The 27708-nt window shown below is 39.0% G+C and overlaps 1 protein-coding gene across 7 annotated transcripts in view; it reads left to right on the top strand.

Moving 5' to 3' along the window:
• Nucleotides 1–1686: 1686 nt before the first annotated feature.
• The window catches only part of LOC120783910 (protein MTSS 1-like), a 55652-nt gene continuing 29630 nt past the window's right edge, over nucleotides 1687–27708 (top strand). For 5 of the 7 annotated variants that reach the window (XM_040117310.1, XM_040117307.1, XM_040117309.1 and 2 more), the window contains exons 1-3: nucleotides 1687–2184; nucleotides 4147–4208; nucleotides 10131–10204. In XM_040117310.1, the coding sequence (XP_039973244.1) occupies nucleotides 2113–2184; nucleotides 4147–4208; nucleotides 10131–10204 (208 nt within the window). In that variant the 5' untranslated portion in view covers nucleotides 1687–2112. The remainder of the gene's footprint in view (nucleotides 2185–4146; nucleotides 4209–10130; nucleotides 10205–27708) is intronic. The other 2 variants (XM_040117306.1, XM_040117305.1) reach the window with 2 other exon arrangements.

Genomic DNA, 27708 nt, shown 5'->3' with positions numbered 1-27708 from the left:
GTAAAGGGATATACTGCTTTATAACAGTGTCCCAGGCAGCATAATTTCCCACAAAATTCCAATCCAGAGACTGTTGCTCCTAAATATAAGCCCTGTCTGCTCACCAAGGGCAGTATTACTGAAATGACACTGAAAAGATATACAGTCTTGGATAGAAATATCCAGAAATCCTTAGGGATTTCACAATACATCATGGCAGCCCCTTGCATCTTGTTGCTGAACGGTCACTGGTTACTCCACAGATTTGCTTTGACCCCTAAAAGCCTCTGCGCTTCTAGCTTTTTGAGATCTTCCAAGTGACAATATCCCCTGCAAAGAATATTTTAGTGCACCTATTGGGAACAGGCAGGGTGAAGTCCTGTTTGTGTCAAATACAATGTAGTATGTATGAAATCATCAATATCAATGCAGCATAATGACTTTATATTGTTTTGAGAAAACCAAGGAGTATTCCATAAATTTAAGTAAGAAAATACCACAAAAATAAACTTCAGTCAGACTTGACTAGAAATACAGTGTCTTGCCTATTACCTGTATGCAGCTATTTATGCAGGAACACATGCAAAACTCCTCTGCAAAAGGGGTGGAGTCTTGATTTTTTTTTTTCGGCTCCTCCTTTGCTCCTTGTATGTTCATATATTTAATCAGGTTTAACACACATTTCATGGCGTGCTTTAAAATACTTCAGAACAAGATACTAAATATTTGCTGTTGAGAAGTCTGTAAGGCTAATATGGCTAGATCTGACAGAAAGGCCAGTGCGTGTAGAAATTAAACATTATAATCCATCAGCCCTTATGTACAACAGAAATGGTATTTATAGCAACGGTTACCATAACAGATTAATTATTTGCTCCTGTAAGTGTCATTTTGGATGAAATCAAAGTATGTATAACATATTCCATTTGAACTCCCTGCGGTCATTTTGTTGTTCTTTTTATTTCAGCCACTAGATGTCTCCCGTCACCTTCGACCGCTCAACTTTGTTGCATGAGTTTTTCCGCATTTATCCCATGTTTACACATAAATAGCAAAACGTTAGTATCAACAAAAAAATGATGATGGTGCTTTTACACTGTTGTGCTTGTATCATGCACCCTCAACACATGCGCAGTCTGGCAAAACTCACAGGGATATGAGTTTCAGAAGAAATGTTTTAGACTATTTCATACATCCAGCCGTCGGTGTAGCTCTGTCTTTGTATGGTAAAGTGCTACCAAATGGAAAGCATCAACTTCACCTCCCGCTGTTCACCTTTGCAGCTCCCATCGTCATGCATTCAAGTAGAACAGAATTAAACCGGAAGTATCGCGGGCCTTCCTTCACAATAAAAAAGAGTAATCTGTGCCACAATTTTAGTTCGAAGTTTATGTTGTGATATTTGTTTTATTGGTATATGCAAATATCTAATGGTATCTAATTGTCTCTAATTGTGTTTAAATATAGGAATACCCCTTCCGACATCTGGCATAGAGACCTTACTTGTGTTACTATCTTCAGTCAAATGCTAATTTCAAGCGCAACAGCATTATTAACATTCTATCAGAGGGACTGATCTATTCAGGACGGCTTTAAAACCTTCATTAGTCAGACGTTTTATTTTGGTGGAAAATAATCAACCGGAAAAGCGTTCTTTCTTTTTTCAGGGAGAATTGACGCTCGCTTCTCTTCTCGTTTCTCTCTCACTGTTGAGAAGGCGGCGTTGGCAGCTCTGACTGTTGGTATTTACCTGTCAAGAGACGGAACAACGTTACCAGCCGAACAACGTGGATTATTTTTCTAGTTTCGACTAGCGAACTGCAAAAGATTATCTTCGCTGTCCAGCCATGGGTATGACCGGGGAGGCGTGGAGGGGAGAGGGGGGTTTAAATTTAAATTGGAAGTAAACGGTGCACCAGAGTAGAACCGAGCTGCGTTTCTATACATGTTTGACTGAGATAAAGTTGTTGTTCATCTTTGACAGAACAGCAGAAACTATTTCGCGTAGGTTAGTTCGTTTTTCTTCATATATATACATAGATATTTGGAGTTTTTGGTTTTCCCGAAGACCGGAGGTGGCGGACTGAAAGCGGCTCACCGAGTCGGGACTGACCACAGGAGTTGGTCCTGAAAATGGAGGCTGTTATTGAGAAGGAATGCAGCGCGCTCGGAGGACTCTTCCAAACTGTTATCGGAGACATGAAAGTAAGACAAATGAAATTTGCAACACAAGTTATGTTATGTTATCACAGGATCGATTAGCGACGTCCAAAAGCTTAAGTACCCGGGCTGATTAAATCCCGAAACATTAGTCTATTGGAAAATTAAATTTCCTACATCAGAAAACTAAACAAGTATGTTAATTTAACCAACGGTAATTTTTTTTTTTTTTAGTATATTTAGAATTCGATAAAATGGAGTAGAGCTGAGTAGATTTGGGGTATTATTTCCATGTTTTGTTAATGACGGGTATAGTGTATCTGGTCTCACTGTATACTAACCTGCAGTAGTTCTCGTGTTGTGGTAGCGATAGCACTATATTTGACTGCACTGTGCTCCGTTCTTGTCCATCCTATTCTATTTGGGGGAAAACAATTACGTTCACTTGTTCCAGTTTGAAGTGGATACAGCAGCCGGCAATGGGTAAAGGCTAAAGTAGGGCAATCGCCAGTGACAAATCTAGGGCATCTTACTTTGATATTTTTGACAGAGCTGGGCTGATGAGACAATTAGCAGATTTCCCAGCTGTTGTACTTGCCCGAAGGAATGCAGGGAATGTAGCTGTCAGGGTAGAAAATTACCCACAGGGTGTGAAGGCTCTGACATGTGTAGGTCAAATGGCCAGCCATCGGGTCTACTGGAGTCAGAAAAGTTTGTTATGAATACTGCGCAGACATTCAGCACTTCTCAACGTCCCATGTCTCACTTGACTAGGTAGTTCATGGCCCCCCTGCCTCTTAAATGTCAGGTTACTGTGCTGCCAGACACCAGTGAATATATTCAAAGACCTAGTGTACTTGTTTTGTCTTTACATAAGCCATTCAACTTTTCAGTGTGCCTTTTCTTATATAGCGCTACAGATGGGGTTGAATGCTCCAAAACAAAGGGACATCTCACCTCGACTTTCTATGTAAACCTGGTCTGTCAACAAGAGTGAGGACTGCAGAGAAAGCTCATTTGCCAGAGTATGATATCTGCACCGAAGCAGGTAGAGCTGATAGTGATGACCTCTTCAGAGAGAGAAAGGTAGACCCGGGCAAGGAGAGACATAGATAAGAGACACGCAAAGAAAGGGAGAGGAGAGAGAGGGCAGAGATAGAAAAAAAAAAAAAGGAACGAAAGTGATGTAAGGGAGACCGGGAGACACAAAGAATGGGAGAGGGAGAGAGAAAGAGGTACTGTGGGTAGAGAGATGGTTGTTGGGTGTGATGTTTGACAGCATAACATGACATTCCTCAGGCCCCTGGCAGTAGTAGTACATCAGTGACAAACATGTGCTCATGCTATATTCATCACTTTATAATGTGCTGTCCTACTACCATGTTAGCCTCCTCTTGTTGATGCATTAGGCCACTTGTTCTTTGTGATAGTTTTGACAAAAGGCTCTTCAACTATTTTCAGCCCAGGACCTAAATTGGGTAAATTTAGAGTCCCATCGGGAACCAGGCTCATTATACCATAGTATTAGTGCTCTTGTTTTGAGGGGATTTCAAAAGAGGCCCGTGACCCATTTTGCAACCATACACATGCAGGACATGATGGTAATGTCTGTGGTCCCATTAATAGATAATACAGTAATAAAAAAGTTAAACAAAGTAGGAGCAAAATGAAGGCAGCTGTTTGGAAATATTTGGAAGTAATTTGTTATTCCATCTTACCTTGTATTAGATCAAATCTCATCCTTTTCTGTTGCGTACAACCCTGGCAAACTCATTTTCATTCTATATCCTAAATTCCAAGATTCCTTCAGGTCTACTGGCAACAAAGCGGGAAAACATGTTTTTGTGGGTGACATAACTGGAACTTGGTTAATTCTGTTTAGCTTTGCAGATATGGTGAGGCATCAGTCTCGCATCATGTGGGTTGATCTTTTATGTAACTGTGGGAATTCTGAAATCTACTCTGATGATTATGTCATACCTGTTTTTTTTCTCTTTTTTCCCACAGAGCAGCTACCCTATCTGGGAGGACTTCATCACCAAGGCTGGCAAACTGCAGTCGCAGCTCAGGTGAGAGGATGTCTGTATGCATGTACAACGCATTTGTATGTTTCTGTGTGTTTTTACTGATAAGAGAAACTATAACCAACTATTACAACGGATAAAATTAAAAAGAGGCAGTAATTTAGTTCGTCGAGTAACTTCAATGAAATGCTGGCTATTGGTGTTATGATTTCAGTTTATTTAATCTGATGTGGATATTAAGTGCATTTCCATCCACCCGTTTATGCAATTCATGTTGCGCACAGAAAAATTGACTGGAAATGCCAGAAATTTGGAAAAAAGTAGAAATATCACATAAAGGTTTTATACTCGCCTGAAGTGGTAAAAGCAAAACACCCCAGTAAATAAATCATGACCTACATGAAGCATGTGACTTAAAAAAAAACATTGCACATTAATTTGAATTTTAACTTTGCAGATTTTTTGGAAATTCTGTGAAAATTTGCACTAAATTTTGATGGAAACTTGACTACAGGTACACGCAGACTGTACTGTTAAAAACATAAAAGATTTTAGAGTACGAACCTGGCCAGGGAAATACCACTGTGATTGTTGCACAACATCTCTGATAGCCTGTTTTGATCCCCTTATACGTTAAAAATCTGATTCTATCAACTTATTTGTATTTTGTCTGGTTTTTACATTAAATATCAGTGTCAATTCTTTTCCCAAGAATTTTTAAGTGGCCACGTGCCCTGAGACTAACAAGCAGTGAAAGTTTACATAAAAACCCTGTCTTTACAGTACTGTCCAGAGGACAGTATGTGTCCGTCTCCCCTGATTTAATATGTCTTTCTAATGCTGTAGATCTACACACCTCCTGCCAAAATTATTCCAAGTCTTATGCTAACAATGGATGCCCGTCCCAGCCACCTCTCGTAGTTGGTTTTAAGTGGCCACGTGTCAGGAGACAAACATCTTATGACAGCTGAAATAAAAGTTCATTGTCCAGCAAGTACTGTAAAAATGGATGTCCTGTGGTCTAAATTATTCTTTGATTAACAATGCATGGCAGTTCTCTAGCCATTTAAGTGTCCACGTGTCCATAGACAGACTAAGACTGACAGTTGTATAAAGGCTCAGGGACTTTCCAGGGGCCACTCAGTGTCCCAATCTTCCATTTTCTCAGTACTAAGGCTGATTAATGGTGATATGTTATTCAAGTGTCTCCATCATTTAGGGGTTAAATATGTGACCCTGCCATGCTAAAGCTCAGGGGAGTATTTGTGGCCTTGTTGCTAATGACTGGCTGTTTGGCAGTAGGATATTTGTGTGTCTGGACACCGGGGCAATGCTAAAAGAACAAATATGCCAGTTATTGTGCTGGTGAGAAGGTGAGTTGAACCTATACTATGTCAGTGAGATGTTTTTTATCCACTCATTGTAGGTTAGTGGCTGCTTAATGACACAGATGCATGTGGAAACTTTGTCTTCAGTCCAACATATCAGTATGCTATAAATTCTAATCATTGTCCCATACTTTGACCTTTTTCTTTTATGGCATTACATCACTTTCTTTTTCTATCAGGATTAGTGAAGTGATTGTCCCAGAAAAGATCAATTCCTCCTTTACAGAATGAGTTGAGTATCATTAATAGAAAGACAACATATTTAAGCATCATGATATGGTTAAGCTTGGCCTACGCCCTGCTCCAGGCCACAGTGGTTGTGGCATATGGCGGGCTGCAACGATGCCCTTGCTGCTGGAGCTCTTAGAAGAGTGTGCTATATGGGCTTGCTGATGGAGACCTACAAATAAGACTTTTTCTGTCTGCTTTAAAGCTGGTGTCCAGTCACTACAAATGTGGCCAAACTAGCCCTTTCGACTACAGCATAGTCAAAAATCTGAGAACCTCTGTAATCTGTTTGGGGACTGGTCTACATAGAGGGGCGCATGCACACACACACACACACACACACACACACACACACACACACACACACACACACACACACACACACACACACACGTACATACACACAGTAAAAAACAAACACACCCACCCTCCCTCCTTGGTCCGGATAAGTGACTAGCCAGCAGTGGTCGCGGCATATGTCTGTTTGTGTAATGACGTCCTAAGGCAGACTACTCTGTAATTTAGCCCCTCTGTTCCCCTCTCACAAAGTGACTAGGAAATCAGCCGGTTACAGTGTTGGGGCTGTTCTGTCATTTTTTGGTCCAAATATGGTCTTTTTTTTCTGGCCACTCTGGTTTTAAGCAGCCATCACACACACACACACACACACACACACACACACACACACACACACACACACACACACACACACACACACACACACACACACACACACACACACACACACACACACACACACACACACACACACATATAATCACATACATACATATGCACAGAATAGAGCTTTGAAGCAAGTGGGCAGGGTGGAATATAGGCTGGCTGATTTCTAATCACAGCCGTCTGTTTGGTGGGTCAAGGTTGATGCAGCTATGTCAGAGCTAGGCATACACAAGGCCTTCGTCTTCCTGGTTTAAAGTTTATTTTGTGAAGAAAAACACCACCTCAAAACTTCAAATTGAGCTTATGAACTGTATGGTTACGAAATTCATTTGGGCTCAAGAAGCAGGCCTATAATATTTAAATGATAGACAGACAACTAGATTGATAGATGGATGAACTGGTTGACAGACAGATACATAGAGTTGACACATATATACATTAATAAACATAGAGTACTCAGGATCATGATTCTTGTTATGTTGTTCCTGAAACAAGTGGAGTTAAACACAACCTCTTTCTATGATTCAGATTAACTACAATCATATTCCAGTTTTTGTTGAACTAAGAATAGATGGGAGCAAGAGCACTAAATGTATCATTTTTAGAAAGAGCACTCTGCTGTACTACACCAGGGTCTATGGAGAGTTTAAATTGGCTTGGCCAAGGCTTTGTGGAATAGATGTGTTAACGTCGTTTGTCTTGACTCCAGGACAGGGGTGTTTAAAGAATGCCAATAGTACTAATCAGGTTGTTGCTGTCAGAGCTGAAATTAAAACCTTATTATTCAACCTTTGCAACTTATTATTCATTAACTTCTTGAGAAGTTACACAATTTAACTGTCAATTGGAACAGAAAATCTATAAAATTTCACCTGTTTCACTTTTCCGATGCTGCTACATAAACAATTCTCTTTGAAGTGTAAAACTATGATTCTTCCCTTTCCTTTCGTTGTACTGATAGTAGTTGAAATCGTAGTGAATGGATAAACCAGTTAAATAGAGTGGCATTTCTCTCGTTAAAGCGTGGAACAGATTACAGCAGATGGTCATTACTAGTAATTGTAAACTACTTCACACTGTACTTCAGCGCACTGGTGCCACTGATACTAAAAGCAAGCTTCAGCTAAAACCACCTCCCACAAAAACCTGTTTTGGATTAATAAGTTAAACTTGACTGAACAAGACTTTGTTGCAAGTGCATGTAAAGTATGAATCATAGACCAATGTGTACATATTATAAATTAGTTAGTATAAATTAGTGGATGCAGATATCAGTTGGAGGTTACTCTGGTACCCACACTGGGCTGTAAATAGAAAGGAATCTGTGTGTGCCTGCACGTATGTTTCTCTTTTCATTTTCAGGACACACCCTTGGATCTCCTGGTCAGCTCTGCAGCAACACAGCACTTATTAGCCAGTATTACATTTGAGATTTTGAGTGATAAAGATGATTGTTGCATCATTGTTTGACTTTTAAGACCGGGAAGTCACTTGAATGTAGAAGAATATTAAGGTCTGTAACTAAGTTTTGGAACAGGGTTGTTAAGATTTTATCAGTTGATCATTTATGTTCTGTTTTCCCTGACTGTCATACTTGCAACTGTTACTTGCAGAAACAGCTAACAACTTTAACAGTCTTGAGACAGTTGAGATCTTTTTTTTTTTTTCAAAATACTTTGCAACTCAGCTTTAGTGGAGATTCCTCCTTCCCGAAGAAACATGCATAAAGAGTACTTCAATGTCTTTAGTAGTGGATTCATTGTCTGACTCTCAATGAACCGTTAAAAAAAGCATGAAAATTGACGCAGCAGAACCAGAGATATTGTCTTTTTCATTCCATGTATTCCTTTTCATACCCCGGGGCCTACATTGCCTGTATCACAACTCGACCTCTGGCAGTCCGGTTGGAGATTTGGGTGTGTTATGCTAGTTGTGCGTAATTTAGCTTCAAGCAAAGATGAGGAGTGGACTACAGAGGTTAGTTGACCTCACCTCTTTCTAACTCCCCACCCCCTGATTATTTTCTTTTTCCAGCTTGTAATCTTCACGACCAGCCAGTGTTGCCTCCATTGACATCACTTGAGGCAATTTGTCAGAGTTCAGCAGCTCCCTCACATATGCACTACTTTGATGTGTAAAAACAGTTTACGTCCCCTTTAAGAATATCATCCCTCCCCAGAACACATGCATTAGGAACACTACTGCCATCGCCTTACACGTGTTTTTAGATACACAGAGTAAAACCTACCCCGTAAACATTACTCCCAAAACACCGGTTCCGTCTGTAAGTCAAACCTTAGAGTCACCACCATCCTATATTCAGCTATTGTTTTGCCTAGTTGTGAGGGGTATCTGTCTGGGGTGTTTATGGAAATTTCCAGGTTGTGTTGTGAAGGTTTTCTGTTGGCCCATGGAGGATAACAACTGTTTTCAAATTAAGGTACTCAGGGTTAGAACAAACAACCTTTTGTGGCTGACCATGCCTTGGAAAATTTCCAGACAATTGTGTTTCTTTTTGTAGCATGCATGACTGATAGATAGTCTTTTCTCTGCTGAGGAGATCAGATATCACGTACATGCACGTGCACACGCATACATGCACATACCAAGATCCTTTCATCTCCATACCTGTGATCTTAATCATGAGGTGTGTTGCTTCTGAAGCAGGACAGCCAGTATTTTCCAGTTTACTAGTCAGTTATGCCTCCGATGGGGCAGCCTGTTGCCAGCTAGCAAAGTAACTGGTCAGTGAGGAGGCCAGAGGAGCAATCAGTTGGGATTCCATTAAAATGGTGTCTGTAGTGTGTAAAACAGAAAGTAATCTTAAACCAAGCTTCCTTTTCTTTTTTATAAGGGACTGGATTTTCGCCCTTTCTTTAGTCTGTTATGTATATACAGTATTTTATGCTGCAGCTTGTAAATACCTGGCAAACTACACAACATGACAGATAAGCAGGTATGAGTTGTGAATGAGTTGTGTTCCATTTTAGAGCTGAACAGGGTAGATCCCACATTGATCTTTTCATTGACCTGTAAGTGTGGCAAACTCAGCTCAAGAGCTGCTCTGCTGATCTGCACAGATTCCAACGGTCTCTAAGTAATCACATAGACATTCCTCACACAGCAGGGCACATTTAAGTTTTAACTTACACACACACTGAGAGTTTATACATACAGTCATACTTACTTTCATTTTCAAATGATCAGGGTTGATGTGAGCATCATAATCAAAAGTTTACCAGACATGCATGCTCACTTGCAAACATGTGCAAAAGATGTTTTCTTTCTCTTTCAGAGCAAAAGAAGACCTAATACGTCTTTTTTCTTCTTATCAGTTTATTTCTTTGCCTGCCAGCACCTGTATGTAATTACTGCAGTTGATCAGCTAGTACCGTGTGTGTGTGTGTGTGTGTGTGTGTGTGTGTGTGTGTGTGTGTGTGTGTGTGTGTGTGTGTGTGTGTGTGTGTGTGTATTTATGTCACTTTTGACTGATTTTGAAGTCCTGCTTCTGCCATGGATATTGCACTGGGATTTTTGCCTTTTTTGTGTGTAGTTTTTATTGTTGTAAAACGTGATGTTGTGTTGTTTCATATCGGTAAAGTCTGATTTATTAATTTTTTTTCTTTTTAAAAAAAAACTAAACCTCTGTCTTCATCTTTTCTTCTAGAGCGACAGTGGTTGCTGTGGCTGCCTTCCTGGATGCCTTTCAAAAAGTTGCCGACCTTGCTACCAACTCACGAGGTAGGAATACGCACAAAGATAAATAAGACTTCGAGTGTAATGAATGGTCTTTCCTGGCTATTTTTCATCTCTTAAAGGAATCAGGATTCAGGCCTTAATGCACCCCTGTTGTTGCACTGTGCTGACAGAGTTAAATCAGTTAACTCACTGTTTAGTGTGTCTGTCTGTGTAGCTCTACTGTGCAAGTCTAGTCTTTCACCCCACCGTGCTGAGAAGTTCTGTGGGCTGTTTGCTTTATCGTATGGGTAGTAAATCCGTCAGTATGCTTTTTGAAGCTCTGTTGCTGGCTTTGTCTTCGACCTCTGCCCCCTTTCCTCTGCTTTCTGCCCCTCACCCCCACCTATACCCCACCTCTGCTACATCTGGACTCTCTGGTAGTCGGCTTCTACTCTGTATGTGTGTGAGAGGGAAAGGGAGGGAGTGAAAGATCTCATCTCTCAATAGTTTTGACACTTCCAGCCCTGCTCCATACTATTAATAGGAACTGAGACAGACGCACACATTCATCACCTCACTCACTGCAGAGAGAAACAGAGAGGGGTTACAGAGCTAGAGAGAGATGGGGGAGTATAGCGAGTCATCATTCTCTCTCTCTCTCTCTCTCTCTCTCTCTCTCTCTCTCTCTCTCTCTCTCTCTCTCTCTCTCTCTCCCTCCCTCCCTCTCCCCCTCTCTGTAACACACATAGTATAAATGTTTGCTGTGAAGGAGTCAGATTCAGTGAGCTTAAGAGCATTGCGTCATCTTTCATCTGCTGTTTCATCACTTTCTCAATTCTCTCTACATACTGTGTCTTGGGTGAACAGTATCACATAACATCCCTATCATTTTTGTGCTCTGTTGCTTCGGTTTCACTTTACAGCTGAGGTTTTCCAGCAGAGAGGAAAGCATGGATAATGAGTTATAATGCACTGTTGCTTGACAGGTTGTTGTCTATATCACAGTTAGCTAACCTGCCCATATGACACTCTTACCAGGGTATTATAATGAGCCTTGATTACCAGAATTACAGGCCATGTTTTCCATTAATGGACCAATTTTATAGGTTTACATATTCCTAAAATGTTATAATAAACCCTATAACCCTAGTTGGTCAGGCAGACTGTAAAGGTACCACATTTTACATTGTGCAGGCTTATGAATGCTCTGACAACTTAATATGGCGGATAGCTTTTATTCCGTGTTCAGATGCTATTAACACCCTTGAGCTTGATTATTCTTTGCAATAGCTCAAATATCTGGAGAAAATACCAATTTGGGCTACTGTTTTAATGGAAACTAGATCTAACTGGTCCCATCTCTCACACACACACACACACACACACACACACACACACACACACACACACACACACACACACACACACACACACGTGGGTACAAACATGCACACTTTCTCTACCTAATGACTGTCTTCCTGCAGATGGGGTTGTTTGATTTTTCCATAGTGATTAAAGAGTTTTTAGATTGGGCATGCTTTAGAGAGCTCTGATAGCTGCTGTAAACACCAACATGTGTTGGAGAGAGATTAACACTGATACTGAAGTAGAGATATCCTGTTGTTTATATTTGTTTGCTTGCTTGTTTTTGAAGTTTCTATGTATTGAGCTAATTCATGGGTTTCTGAATCCATTTTATAACACATCGAACTGTTGCTGGAAGGCATGAAAATGAGTCTGAAAGAAAGTTTTTGTCATTACCCCTTAAGTTAACTTATTTTAAAGATACTAGCAATATGGTTTCTGTGGTGGCCATGGTTTCTAGTAGCTCAAAGGCATGAAAAATTGGATAGTCCCCACAGCAGCCCATAAAATCTGTTTGGGAAAGAATACTTGATCGCTGGAGTGTAATTTACTGACGGCTCATTTGTCACCAAACAAAAATCTGGAATCTACTGTATCTACAAAACAGTTGTTATGTGCACGTAATAGACCTCTAGGAGTGCCTGGGGTAGTCGTCTTTCTGAAGATATCACCTTACTCTATTTTTCACCTACAAAGCAGAAGAGCAAAGTGTATTCTTTGAAGACATCTCAGCCTGTGTGTGTCTCTGTATTTATGCTTGCTTACTATAGCTTTGAAGTTAAAGAGCATCCGCATGGTTTTGCATGTAGATCAGATAAAGTACAGACTGACAGACACACCAATTTCTGTTCGCTCTTCATAATTCGCCGGAGACTGTTGAGGCCACAATATACACACAGTTGATGGTGACTTCTTTCCTTCATTCTGTCTTTCTCCCTCCTTTGTCTTGTCCTCCTGTGTATCTCCAAGTCCTAACCTGCTTCCTACAGCCATCACTATGGTAACAGCATAGAAATTAGTTGTTTGTGGATCAAGTGTGTGTGTGTGTGTGTGTGTGTGTGTGTGTGTGTGTGTGTGTGTGTGTGTGTGTGTGTGTGTGTGTGTGTGTGTGTGTGTGTGTGTGTGTGTGTGAGAGAGAAGGACTACAGTAAACAGCCCCTCTTCTCCCTACCATCACACCATAGAGATATAGCAACTGTTAATTTTCTTATCACAATAATAATAATAAAAAAGGTGCACATAATAAAGGTCATTTAGTCTCTTAATCATTAGAACAAAACTTTCAGCTACCTGTGTAGCCTTGCAGATATTGGCAGAGATGGTAGCTCATAAAGATTCAAAGGTTTATCTATATACTCAGAAGACTTTGATATCTGACAGTTATGTTTATAGGTGTTTACATGAAAGTTACTCTTTTATAAGTGCTATCACTGAAGCAGCATAATCAGAAAGGAGTGTTTTCAAAACTTGAACCTTGCTCTGTAATTTTGTCTTCTTTCTAAAAAAAAAAAAATATATATATATATATATATATATATATATATATATATATATATATATATATATATATATATATATATATAATTGTGGAATGTGCATGCCAAATATTTAAATATTTTATAATTTTTTTTTTTTTTTTGTTTTTCTTTTTAAATAACACCCCCATTAAAAAGGACCACTCAATTTTCAGTTCCCCCAGTTGCCAGTGTAAATAAAACCTGGACATGTTTAACTACTGATTAAACTTTTTTTTTTGCAATTATGGCACAGGGAACCCCAATCATACATATCTTTCTGTATACCAACAGTGCATAAGATGTTTTTACTCCAGTCCTTGCATACTGAACTCTTCTTTTTTACATTTGTAATTCACAATGTCAGTATAAGTTGTATCAAATAACTGTACAGTATCAGAATTTTTAGGCTTTTGTTCAAGAAGTTTAACAAAGAAGGTAATTTTACTCACTTTTTTTGATTAAAAAATGAATGTTGATTTATGATGAAAGTGTTGTGTCAGCAATATATTTAAAATTGTTTCATGCAAAACACACTGGGGTTGTGAAACAACCTTCTAGTGTAAATGTCAGTAAATTCTCATTGCATAAGCTAATCGTGTGGTGTAGTAAAAACTTTCAACTGAGTTTTGGAAATGCTCCAGTGAAAGACTGTAGCTTCACATAATTATCAGATGTTGCATGCTGTTTGTTTTTGTGCATTTGTTTAAGTGATTTATTTTTCCTGATTAACGAGAACCAGATGTGTAGAAAAATGGACATGGACTAGGTTGAGGGTATACAAATAAGGTTTGAGAAGAAATGAGGATTAAGATGCAATAATTAACGTGTATTATCAGAATAAACTCACTATGAGAGATGTGCTTCTTTTTAGGTTAAATTCCAGCTTATTACATACAGATATAAAATAACTGGAATGCCAAGTAGAGAAAGTTTGAATAAAAGAATGAAAGACAGACTTAAGTTTCCAGACAAAGCCTTTCCTTTCCTCTGTTGTACTCTTAGTATTCTGGCTCTATTGAAGCTGACAGTGAACACATATTAAGCAAAGGCTGGTTCTGCTATCTTGAGAAGAACAAACGCACATACATCCATATATGTATGATGCACAAGCAACTGCATATAAAGACAGAGCTATACACTCATATCCAGATAGATGGTCACAAACCTCCAATGCATCCAAATGTGTTCATTCAAAGACGTGTACATTCACAGCCACACACATACAGAGGATTAGCTGAAACCACCTGTTTCGCTGTTTGAATTGGACTTTCCTCATGCACAAAGGGTTCACTTTGCTTTGTTGTCTCAGTCTGATAAAGTACATTGAAGTGTGCTTTGGCATCTCCCATTGCTTCTCGTTTCCACATGTTTTTCAACTGCCTTTTGCACTTCTGCACAACGTGTCTGTGTAGTTTTTATTCTTGTGTGTTGTCTGAGAAATTATTTTTCAGGTTTATTCTTAGAGTGTCAGGTTTTACTGTATATTTTCATGCATATTCAGTTACTTTAAAATGACTCCTCTCTTCCTGATCTTCTTAGTCATATCCCTGTGTACATTTTTTCATCCAGTTGTTTGTTTTCTGTCTTCTACATTTGTCCTTGCAGTACTGTTTATTTTAGCAGTAGGTGCTGAGCATGGACAGCTTAGCTTTGGTTACTCCATGTGTTTTCAAAAGAGATCAGGCATTTTTTTTCAGCATGGTCTAAAACACTCTTTGGCTACCTTTTATCAGTCAACAGAAATGTTCTCCAGAAGTGACCCAAGCACATTTTTACACTGGTCAATAATTCAGGAAAGTTAACAATAAACATTGCCTCCAAGCCACTGAAAAATATTTGTGCTGTCAAGTTGAAGAACCGACATTAGCACTCACATGGGACAAGTCAAACTATTACCTTAAAAACTCAGTGTGAGACATTCTCAGGAGACTAAAAAGGGAGAGACCTTGTTATAAAGAGAGACTTTTTATTTGTTATGCATAGTGTTGCGTGTCACTGCAACGTATCAACAACAAAGGTTTTTCCTTAATGTTTAAACAATTTCTTTTCTTTTCTTTTCTTTTTTTTCTATTCTTTTTTTTGTTTATCCATTTTTAGACTTAATAATATGTTCAAAATTTACTTGCCTGCAGCAATTCTGGTGACAGAAGATTAGGTCACATCCTCAAGTGGGTTTAAATTATGTTTGTTTGCTGTCTTCACACTAATCCACTGACTGATTTTTTTTCTCTTAAGTCTGTCACAATTTGTACCCTTTCATGCTTCCTTTCTCTTATTCTGTCTCCTTCGCCACTTTTCTTTCTTTCTTTCTTCCCCCTCATTCTATGTATTGCGTTTTCTTTGACCTTTTTTACTCTGTGCCTGAATTTTTCTCCCTTATGACTTTTCTCTTCATGACCTTTGAAACTGCCCATATAGATGAAAACATTACATGCTGTTTCATGCCTGTATCCATGTTCTGGTGGCATAAAAACACACCAGGGCAAATAGATCCTGCACCTACAGAACATGCCTTGAAGCAGTGTGAAAGTGTTTGTTCTAATAGGTCTAATGGCTCTATTTGATTTAAACTAATGTGATTAAGTGTTAATGATTAAACATGTGTTGGGTCTGACTTGATAGAAGTACTCCAACATCAGGCCACATGGAACAATGTCCAGAAGAATGAAAAACAAGCTGATACCAAGAGGTATCTGAAATTGTTGAAAGGAAAAATGTGATACTGTAGGGCTGGGAATCTTTCACAATTCAATTAGGTCTCAATTGAATGTGCTATGGTTTGATCACAAAACTGTTCTTGCTCCAGATGCACATGGCTTGATAGTATATCCATTACAGTAACTTTCTTCATGATCCAGAGAGTAAAGCTTTCGTCAAGTGAGAGACTAAAGGCATGTTTTAGCAGAGTGTACTTGTTGGAATCAGTTAGTTAATCTTGATTAAACTAAACACTTTAAATGAGCAGAACGGCTCACATTGATTCCCATCACATTCTGTCAATAATCTCCTTAACTCACTATCATCTCCCCCAAAATGTGACTTCACTGCATTATATGAAAGTAGCCACCCGTGAAGAGACCTTTGAAGTCTAGCAAAGTAGTTTTTTTTGCATCAGCGCTCAGTTGTCACGATGCATCTAAGATTATTTTTGCCACCCCCACTAGGTAACTAAGCAGTTTTGAAAACATTGAAAGTGGACCTGGTGAATCCAAGTTCAAGGTACAACATTAGGTAGAAGACAAGTATATGCTACATCATCCATCATTCTAAATTGCTCCTGCTTTCTTTGCAAGTGTCTTGTACCTTAAATTTTATCAGGGAAGTAGATCAGCCTTCCCCTGAAGTTTGAGCACCTGAGCTACAGTACAGGTAACAACCTTTTGGTGATTTTTTTTTTTTTTTTTTTTAATTTGTTGAACTTTATGGGCAAAATAAAACGACCTAATATTTTGTAAAGTGTTTACATGAAGCCAGACCAACAGCTTTGAAACACGACTTGGTATTTCGTGAGCTTTATTTTAGCATTTGGCTGTTGGCTGAGACAAAACCAGGCAATCTGAAGTATGTTCCCTCCCTCTGAAAACATGAAACTGCATTGGTCATTAGTGAAGAATGAGACAAAGCCCTATTGAATCCATGAAGAGAGAGAGAGAGAGATGAAGAGAGAACAGAGGCAGGAGAACAGAGAAGGCAAAAAAAAAGCTACTCTGGAGAATAATCCTTTCTCTTGTTACATCAAGCGTCAGTTCATTTTCCATTTAGATCCCCTCTTTCCCTCTGTTTTGTATCAAATTATAGTGTCGTCATAGTTTCCTTCTTTGTATAATGGGCTTGTGTATATGTCTCTTTCTCTGTGCCTCTTTATGCATCTTATTTAGCTTGTTCATGTGTGTGTTTCCGTGTTCACGTATACCAGGACTACCTCTTTGTGGTATTCCATTCACCGAGTGTGTGTGAGAGTGATGGAATGGGTGAGTTGTGAGATTTCTGCATCAGTCTCGGTGAAACAGCTGATGGCAACCAGGCTGCAGAGAGAGATGAGGTCATACCATACAAGAGACCAGAGAAGGAGAGCAAAAGTTAAAAATAGTAGAGTAATGCAGTTTTAACCCTTTCCAGGGAGTGCGTATTATTGGACTAAAAACAGACATTAATTGTATAAAATAATTTTCTCAAGTCAATGGCCACTATGACTTAGACTATAGTATGTTACTGGTATGCAGCTAGGAGGAGTGCTTAGCATCTTAACATCTTATTAGGGTCATAGAGACCCAGTTCTACTAGTTTGAGGCATAATTAGAGGGTTTTTTTGAGTCTTTCGTTGACCCATCTTTAAATCCCAGCATCTGATCTTGAAAACTACTGTCCTCTAAAAAAACAACTAGTAGCTGAGTTGGGTCTCACTTAGAACTTGTACTCTAAAATGTGCTGCAATACATAGTACACCATTAAAATGAGTGGAATGTGTAACACAGTGTATGAAACGATATGAAGATTGGTTATCTATACACCCTATCTCTGTCACTTTCTTGCTTATTGCATGTTCAAAAACACATTCACACATACAAGCGCAACACAGACTTTCTCACACCAACCGTAGCATAATAGTTTGTTCACAGTAATAAAAACAACTAGGGCTGTGTCAGGACTAGGGCTGTGGGTTGGCAGCTGTTAGGACACTGCCTCTGCATGTAGAGTGTGCATTAGTGTGTGTACACATATAGTACATGTAAGTGTGTTCACGTATGTGTGCCTGTGTGTATATTAAACCCAGTGGCTCTGTCAGTAGCTTTAGTGTTGAGTCTGTTTGGACACGTCTGGCTCTGCATTGATGAAATAGACACCTACCACACAGCTAGCATGTAGAAGCCTGTTGGATCTATTTTGGACCTAAAAAGATTACATAGTTGTACAAAGCTGATAATTATTTGAATCCTGCAGTCACCTATCCACTTAGTCAAATTGTTTTGAGCAAGAATGATTAATCATTAAGAGAACATTACATCACAATCAACAAGCCAAATCACTATAATTGTGTATATGCTATTACATATTGTTTTCATTTCATTTGCAGTTAACAGTTGAAGAAGTGTATTTGCATGAAAATAAACTGTATAATTTGGTTTTGGTTTGACGATAGAATAGTGAAGTTGAAAAATCTGTCATTCTTGCAAAATTAGCTATATTAAGACATTCAGAAAGAGAAGGCTAAAAGGCCCTTTACCTATGTACAGCAATGCCCACTGTAGCATCAACATAAGTATTCCCTGGAAATATATTCTTTAACTTGAAAACCACAGTTTCCCCAGATGTACAAGCCAATGGTTTTATTATCCTGATGTAGATGTAATATTACTAAGCCTTTATAGTAAGATAAACCAATTCTTACACGCATCCTTTTTGTTTGGAAGATTGCCAGCTATAGTCTAAGCCCTGGTTTCATTATTACAATAATTGCTGTTCTCCAACTGTACCTTTGTATCACCATAGTGTGTATCCCTCTTAGCTGAGTGTACCTGTTTATAATTCACATTAATTACAGAAACGCAGTGGTAACCAAGTTTTTTCCGCAAGAACCAGTGGAGAAAAACAAATTGTGTGTTGCAGTACTGCCTGCAAAACTAAACCATAGATCAAAATGTACAGTATGAAGTAAGCTGAATTTTTCCATTTTCATTTTTTCTCATAATCATAGTGTAATAATGTATACTGGGAATATTGTAATCAACATTAAAGTTAAGGGTGTTTTAATGAAAACAATTCCAGTGCTGATTGTACCATATTGGTATACTGGTTGAAATGCCCTTGCCAAGTTCTTTCATTGCTTCATATTTGCGTGCTTGCTTCTAGTTTTGACAAAGTGGCTGTGCTACATCTTTCTGACCTCCATACACTGTCTAGCTTTAGCTCATTGTATAACCTCTCCCATTAATATCAGTGTAGCCCCTCCTTATGGAATAGCTTAGTTCCACTCAGGCCTCGGTGTGCCTACAATTAGTTCAGCACCTAAAAAATAACTTACAATCTAGAGGTGTGCATGTTCTCCATTGGAACTCTCCATGGTGCATTTCTTACACGTTTCAAAATAAAACATCTCGTGAAACTGAAAAAAGTAAATTTACAAACTCCAAAACAGCAGATTACATGCCTGTGGCATAAATTGTTGTTCATGCCGTTTATGATATTCATGTTGCTGTGTTCAGCAGATAGTCAGAGTTAGTAGAGCTGTAAAGCCAAGATGCTTGTAAAGATTTACCTTAAACTATTTCAGGTCATCTGGTAATGCACTTCGTGCCTCGGTTACTGCAGGGCAGAGGCTGTCACAACTGTTATCTATTATCTATGCCAGTCTCTATTACAGGCATAGATGACATAGTCATGTTATTATTTTTTCGAAGTTTTCGGTCTTAGTAGTTGATGCTGAATTACAACTAAAGAATGCATGAAAAAATTTGAGGTTAATTAATATTCACATGAAGCTGAGAGTTCACTAAATTTGGAAATAAGATATTGTGGTCAACAAAATCTAAATGTAAGATAGAGGGATTAGTAATGAGTGTATACATGAACTAGATACTTAAGATCTCTGTAGTCTTTGAGTCTGAATGAGTCCCAGGGGCCCAAACACTGCACATTAATAAGGGTGTATTTTCACGTGTGTGTGTGCGTGCGTGCGTGCGTGCGTGTGTGTGAGATATGTGACGTGAAATATTTTCAAAGACATGATTGGAACCGCAAGTAGTTTATAAAATGATAAAATGATGCATGGTGCATGCAAATGATTGTTGGTACATGTGTGCACATGGTAAAGCACATGCTACACATTTATTCTTGTGTGAGTTTGTGCATATACATGCTGCGCTTGTTTCTCAAAGAGACCTCTGTTCCCTCTCTCATCCATTTCTGCTTAGTGACACTGGGCCATATAATTTCTGTGAACTAGCACACATCCAGCTTAATTTTATTAAAGTAGATAAGTGATCTAGTTACAAAGTTTGAAATAAGTAGACACTCAGGTTTTATCGTGCCCTTTTCGTTTTGAGCTCTCTTGAACTGTAGATAATCCAGTAAGCTTCACCTGAATGCAGATGTACTTTTACTTGACAGACTCCAACACAAAAGTAACACTTTTTATTAAATGGTCATGCACACACTGGCTTTCTAAAAATCAACTCTGAGTACCGTAAACTCGAAAGTTTTGTAACAGACTTGAGTCTAATTCTCTCTGTATTTTGCTCATTTCTCTACGCGTGCTCTGCGTGCTCTCCCATGGACAGACCCCGATACAACCCGACGAAAAAAATCTGGCCCTTTCCTCTTTGCCCCTCTTAATTCATGCCTTGGCCTCTGTTACAGAGCAGCCTTAGATCCTGAACTAACCCACTGTCTCAATTCCGTCTCTGAAAGGGCTCTGTCCTCTTTTCCAGTTTCAGTCCAAGACCAGCGTGGCCATGTACATTTTCTGCCCTCTGTCCAGCCCAGATCCCATCCCGTGGACGAGCTCAGTGCCTCTCAATCCACTCTCTGTTCTCTTCTGTTCACCATGACCCCATCTTGGGAATCTTACAGATCACTGGAACCAGCAATTAAATCAGTTAATGGGTCAAATACACAGACTCACGCACAGATTCATAGATTAATTCAAGTTTGCACACCCCTGTGGCCACATGCAGACATAGGCATGCACAGCACAAGTAAGAGATTCAATTATATAGACTAAAATGCTCAAAATTATCTCTGCCTCTCTCAGACTCACAGACAACAGATTCCTCAGGCTGATTTAGTGCTGGTCTTTCTTTCTGCTGTTTGAGAAACAAGCTCTTTTGTCATGTCCCATGGTAGACTCACTTGTCTTGCCATTTAGTTTGCACTATAAAACGCATTAACATAGAAAATACAAAGAAATTTCTTTGAAAGATTTATCTGCAACCATCTGCTTTAATACGAACATCTGCCCGCTGACATTACAAATTCAGAGTTTGGCTCCAAAATGCCCTTGTCATGCAGTTAAGAGACAAAACCTGTGAGTGTATGTGTTTCTCTGTATGGGTGGAACACATATAAGAGAGAGAGAGAATGGGTATGTTGTTCAGACACAGAGGAGTGTAGGTTAAACACCTTTTAAGTGTGTTTGAGCCAGAGAACCAGATAATCCTCTGTGCACTTGACTATGTGTGCATGCAGTGTGTGTCTACACAAGTGTTTGTGCATGATAGTTCTGTTTGCTCTCTGTTTTTGTTTAAACATAAACCCGGTTAAACCAGTGAGCTTTGGATTTGAAACATCTGACATGCTTGCAATGCCAAATTGAAAACACACACTTCTCTGGCAAATGAACTTCAGACTTGTGTCTTGCTGAGGTAGTTTGATCGGCATTTATTACGAAAACAGCTGAACTGATACTCCTTTCTGACGGATAAAAATGCATTGAAGGACTTATCTTCTGTTTGATTTTTGTTTTCTGTACAGCACAATTCAAAATGTAGAAGAGAGGGAGACAAGGGGATAAATTGAATCATTATCTAATTTTTAGTGGATAACAAAAGGATTCCATTTTTCCTAGACCAGTTATACCCCACAACAAGCCACTAAGACACACTAGACGATATCTCATGAGAGAACATGATTACTTGTCCATTATTACCATCATTACCATATGTTTTGATGTTGGCCAGCATGCCAAAACGTCTTATTTGACTTTTCACATAACCACTGTTTAAAATATCTACTATACATCTCAAACAAGGTTTGGTAAACTGAGGACATCAGTTAAATGGTAGCGCATCAGCCCTCTCGGCAAGATGGCAAATAGGCTCAAAACAACCCGTCGAAAGATTGTGAAAGGTAATCTGGGAAAGTCACTTTGGCTTCCTGTTGTCTCGTGTGCATCTGGTCGTAATCTACTGGAAAATTTGGCTTAATGTGAAACCTGAAATTGGTGACCTTGGTAGACATTTTCAGTTTTTTGTCATTGTCCATGACAAAGACAGCAATGAACAAATGTAACCACAGAGAACCCAGTTAATCCAAGTCATTTTTTATTTAATTTTTATTGTTATATAATTAATTCTCAGTTGAGATTTTCCAATAGTTCACCACTCAATATAGAGCGACAAGAAAGTTCTGAGCTGATAACATCTCTTCTGTCTGCTTATGTGTGTGTGCTCCTGAGAAATTGAGGGCAACCAAGTCCGCACTTTATCTGGACTTAAGTGTCCTTCAAACACACAAGAGTTGTAAGTTTTGTAAGTGTATGTAATTGCATCTGTCTGCTGAGGGTGTGTGTGTATACCGATGGTTTATCTTAAAGCACTGGTCTATGTGTGTCTTTTTTGTGTTTAGTTCAACAATGTATGTGTTGTGGCTATGTGTGCTAATTTTAGGTTTCTCTCTCCTTAATGGTCCCAGCAACAAGGTTGTTACTCAACACAGTCTGGCTTTGTTCCATACTGCCATGTACACGCTTGTAGACGCATGCTGGATTTCATATAGATAGTCTGTGTCTACATTTACTGATTTTTATTTTGACAAGGACCTTGACAGTCCCAACAGGGTAAACTAATAGGCATGTTGCAGCCAAAAAACAGACATTGAACAAAATGTTTGATAGCTCCATAGATAAACTAACACACACCAAGAAATCAAGTGTGTTTATTAACTTGTTCCCCATTTCACTTCCATAAGCATCTGATTATGTTTCAGTCATGTAAGGTTGCCTGTTTAGCTTTCTATTCCTCCCTCTTGTCCTTCTTTCTGCATATTTATTATCACTTTTTCATCTTCCTTTTTTGTTATTGTCTCCCTCAATTCCTCTATTTCTCCTTGTCCTCTCCTCTCCTCTGCACCTATACCCTCACCTCCTGTCTGTGTCCAGGCTGTTGAGGCCAGGTGTATACACAGCCGGTCTGTGACAGCAATACCACATCCTTTCCTGTTTATCATCAGGAACTTTTTGTTCAGTTGAAACTCCCCTCAAGGACATTGAGACAGATTGGGGGGGGGGGGGTTTGTGATGGGAAAATAACAGAAATAATAAGTGTGTTTGCATGCTCAGGTTTCCAGTCTTTGATATGTCATACTTGAAAATAGAGAGCAACAGCTACATATTTGCATAAACATGCAAAGGTAGCAACACACATGCACAGTGGGATACCATCATCAGCTTTTTGCTGTGTAACTGGGCCTGTGAGCCATCTGCTGGAGCATGAACTTTAAAGGTGAACTTGGAAAAAAGTGTCAGCTCATTCAGTCCTCCCATTTCACTTTGGAAAAATGTAATTCTTTTAGAATGACATACATATGAATATAAAACTGACCTTATACTCTTTGATAAATATTTCTTATATCTCTACATGTAATGATTTTAAGTTTTAAATGTTTTAAATTTAGGAAAATAATGTTTTCAGTGGATGTGTTGTAAACTTTGCTGAACAAGCATGTTAAGTCGCGTTCTTTAGATAGATTCAATAGATATGAGTTTATCATTGATTGTGTGAGATAATATAGCCATTGTATTGGTTGATAGATTGATAAATAATGGTTATGTTCAGTCCATTTAAGTTACTCGGTCTGTCGGTCAAGCTTTCAGGGACTTGATTGTTCCCTATCATCCCGTAGACACTTCATAAAACACTGAATCAATGATGGGTTTGTGTAGAGAGAGAGAGAGAGAGAGAGAGAGAGAGAGCCTCTGGTGTATGTCACACTTATGAGAGAGAGAGTGTGTGTGTGTGTGTGTGTGTGTTAGAAAGGAAACAGAAAAGGAACTTACAATGTCCCCTTTCTAACTCTTTGACAGTAATGGGGCTCTTACACATACACAAGCACACACGTGCACACATATATGCATGCAAAGGCTCAGACACACACATGGTAGATGTAATCTGGTGGCCACTATTGCAAACAAGGTAGTGTTGTGTTGTACTGACAAACAGTTCAGCCTCTCAAGTGTGCGCTGGTTTAACTTATCACCAGTATCTCCCAGACGAGAGGCCTCTCAGTCTCTCTCTCTACAGGGAAAGGAGAGGTCATAGGCTCATTCAGAGACAGAAGATGAAAAGCCAAACACCGACGAAAGAAGATATTTGTGATGCCCTGTTTGGTTTCAAGTTAGTGGCAAGTTAGGCTAGAACCTGATCTTCTCTACGTGTCTGTTAATTATACCACAGAATGCAGTCTTGTTTCCAACTTTGTTAGGGAAAAACATGTCGCTCTTTATCACCAACAAGGAAAGATAGTCTGTGTAAACTGTGTTTCAGGCTGGATATATATATTTTTTCTGTCTATACTTTCTAACAGCTAATGGACTATGAATGTTCTGGATAACATTAAGGCTGTAGAAGGTGTTTCATGGCTAAGTAACAGATAACTTATCTCCATTTGATTCTACCTTGGTAGACAGGATTGTATGTGATTGATCATTGAATCACGTTGTATTTTGACAATACATATTATCTATCTATCTATCTATCGATAGATCGATAGAGGAACCTAAATGTAGAGTATTTTTAGTATACATATAGAATCACATTGTCTATACATGTACACCACAGTTAAGTTGCAGGTTTTTATATAAGTGTTTGGTATTACAGTATTGCACCTATTAACAGTACATTTTATAGTATGTTATGTTTGCTGTCTAGTGTAGCAAAGTGATTGAGTAGTATACATCTGAATACAAATTCTTCAATCCAACATTTCACACATTCCTCAATGCAGTTCCATTCCTTTCTTCAAAACCCCATTTCTTCTGATAAAATATCTACAAAAGTGTTGGATAAGCCTCTAAATGGGTCATTGACACTGTCGAGCACCAAAACTCTTCTCAGGGCTTTCCACAAGGTCTGTGTCTGTGTTTCAAGTAGAACTTTTCCACCCTCTTTACTTGCATTACCTGTTTTTCTCTGTATCATTTACACATGCATGCTGAAACAAAGTTTTCATTTCTGTTATTATAAGTGATATTTATTTTATTCTACTGGAATGTTGAGACATGTATTGTTGATAGTTGCATCTAAAACTTGACTTGAGTAGCTCTGACATATTCACACTTTAAAGAATTACAGAATAAACCGAGTAACCCAGGCAACTACAGCGGTGACTTCAGTCTTGGAAAAAGACGAACATGACTCAAACCCTGTGACTCAGGCATTAGTTTATTCAGTTGTTGCTTCCTGCAGTCAGTGCAGTTGAAATATGAACCTCTGTTGTCTTCGCTGTTAACGATTAACTGTGACATCATACTTTTTGTACTTACTGACCATATGCTTACTTGACGCTTGTCTGATGTTTTCACTAGTATCTCATTGGTCGACTAATTTTAAAAATTAGAATTTCGAATTTTAGTTTTAACATTGACTTCTATGTTGATTGGGTTTCATGGTTTGATTGTTTCATGTTGCAATTATCATTGCTACTGCTTTTCTTCTGCATACCACAAATATGGATGGCAATAGTCAACAAATAAATTAAAGAATTTAATTTATTGGTAGAGGTCCTAGAAAAGCCTTTCTTACTATCTGTCTGTGGAATGTGTGTCAGACCAGAAAGGAAGATTAGAGAAAAAGTGGAGCACCAGAGAACGGAAAAGAGCAAGAGTGGGCTCTAGGGTAATCTATTCTTTCTCTCTGCCTCTCTCTCTCTCTCTCTGGTCATCTTATGACACATTTAAACCCCCTCGCTGGTGGCTTTAATTGGTTTGAGTCCAGGCAGCAGACTTATAGGTGCTGCTGAGCTGTTACATGCTGTGTAGAACAATATAGAGGCATTGACTATCAGTGAGTGAAGCCCCAAATTGTCAGCTCTATTACCACAACTGATGAATTTGTGCTTTAAGCTTTTAAAGGTTAATTATTCGTACCAGATTTGATGCGTTGAATGCTGACCCATATATACCAGAGACAGGGCATTTTTTCTAAATACACACTGCCCATCATTCCACCCAATATTCAAGAACTGACTGTGTTCCTAAACACGCAGCTCTTAAGACCAAGGAATGTTCAGATATAAATACAGTATCTGCTGCTGTATGTGGGAATCTTTACAATAACAGGGACCATGGAATCATGCAGGCTTTTTGTTAATAAGAGTGATATTTGCCATTTGATATGTTGCTATTATTTAAAGTTGTTGGAAGTATTTTCTTTTGAGAGAACACTGTGAAACATTTTTCACTATTCGGTCAGGGGATATGGCATTTGAAGGAATTCACCAAAATGTTGTTTCCATCATGTACTTTCCCATGGGACACACTACTCTTTCTTGAGCATTTATTTTTGTCTTGACTTTGACCGCTCACTGAACTGGCCAACTGCTTACTGACTAGATTAACTCAGGCACCGTGTTAACATCATGGTACTACATTCACAGACATCAGAGAGGAGGGGTGGGAGCAGAGGATTAAGCTAGTACAGAGAGAAAACTAAACTGAGCACAGAAAGATTGGAGTGTACGATTGAGAACTAGCTTAGAGAGAGAACGGCTCAAGGGAAGAAATCAAAGGAATACAGTAGAATAAAGGGGGGGGGGGGGGGTGAAATTTCTCCATGACCTACATTTGCATTGCAATGTGCAGCTGAAGCCAACATGTGCAGTTATGACATAGTATGGTAAGAGTACAGTAAGCCAGTTAGCATAAATTAGCCTATCAAGTCTGCCTGGAGACTGTTTGCTTGTAGAGGATGTCTGTCCAGAGACCACCCTCATTCTTTTGGCTTGTACTCTTGCACAAGACAGCATGTGACTTATAGAGATCACACATCTACTAAACCGTATTCCTCTCCTTAACAGTTTGTCTCCAGGCAGAAATGTCATGGTGCAAAATTACTCGCTTCATGCCTTTCACTGACTAGCCGAAGACTGTGACCATACTGTAAATATTAGCTGACATCTGGTATTTTCCGTGGTGATGTGAGGTCTGTAGTGAAGCAATTCTCATTTACTGTAGTTCTTGTTTTGGGGGTTTTCTACCATTAGTTTGGTCCTCAGTAAGTGAAACACCTGCTCAGTCAGACTGAGGTCAGGCGACTGACTCAGCTAGTCAAGAACATTCCACAGTTTGGCCATAAAACACTATACGTTTGCTTTAGCTGTATGTTTAGGGTGATTGTACAGCTGGATTGTCCTAAAACTAGGAGACTGTGCATAAAAAGGCTCCTTTTGTCTTATACTGTGAATGTGATGAAAACATTCTCAAAAACTTTTAAAACTGCCCCTATTATTATTCCAATGATAGATACCAAATGCAGACAAATGCAATTGCAAATGCAATAGTTTTAATGATGATTTATTGGGCACATGGGAAACATTTTTTTCTCTGTAAATAAGGACTGGATGTGCAGCAAATGTGCAAGATGGGAAATAAATCACAGGATACACCACAGTGTGTGACAGTAAAAATGCTGGTGGCATCTTGTAGACGAGAGAAAGACAGTCTTGTTATCTTAATTGGTTCCCATTCATTGCTTTAGTATAGATTCATACCGCAGTGCTTGTGACAGACTTTGTGAAAGAGGATGAGGTTAACAAAGGAAGGAGGTTCAGATACAGTAGCTCAGAATCCAGATGAAAAAGGGAGAGTCAGAGAGCAGTTGGTGCATTTATCAGCAATTTTTTCTTGTTTATCTACAGCCTCGAGCCCTTGTTAGCATTCACACTTCAGAACCACACAGAGGTGGCATACTGTCA

Source organism: Xiphias gladius, chromosome 22 (assembly GCF_016859285.1).
Source record: "Xiphias gladius isolate SHS-SW01 ecotype Sanya breed wild chromosome 22, ASM1685928v1, whole genome shotgun sequence".
In the NCBI taxonomy this organism is placed as follows: domain Eukaryota; kingdom Metazoa; phylum Chordata; class Actinopteri; order Istiophoriformes; family Xiphiidae; genus Xiphias; species Xiphias gladius.
Note: the sequence above shows the minus strand (reverse complement) of the source record. Positions and strands in the feature narration are given on the sequence as shown.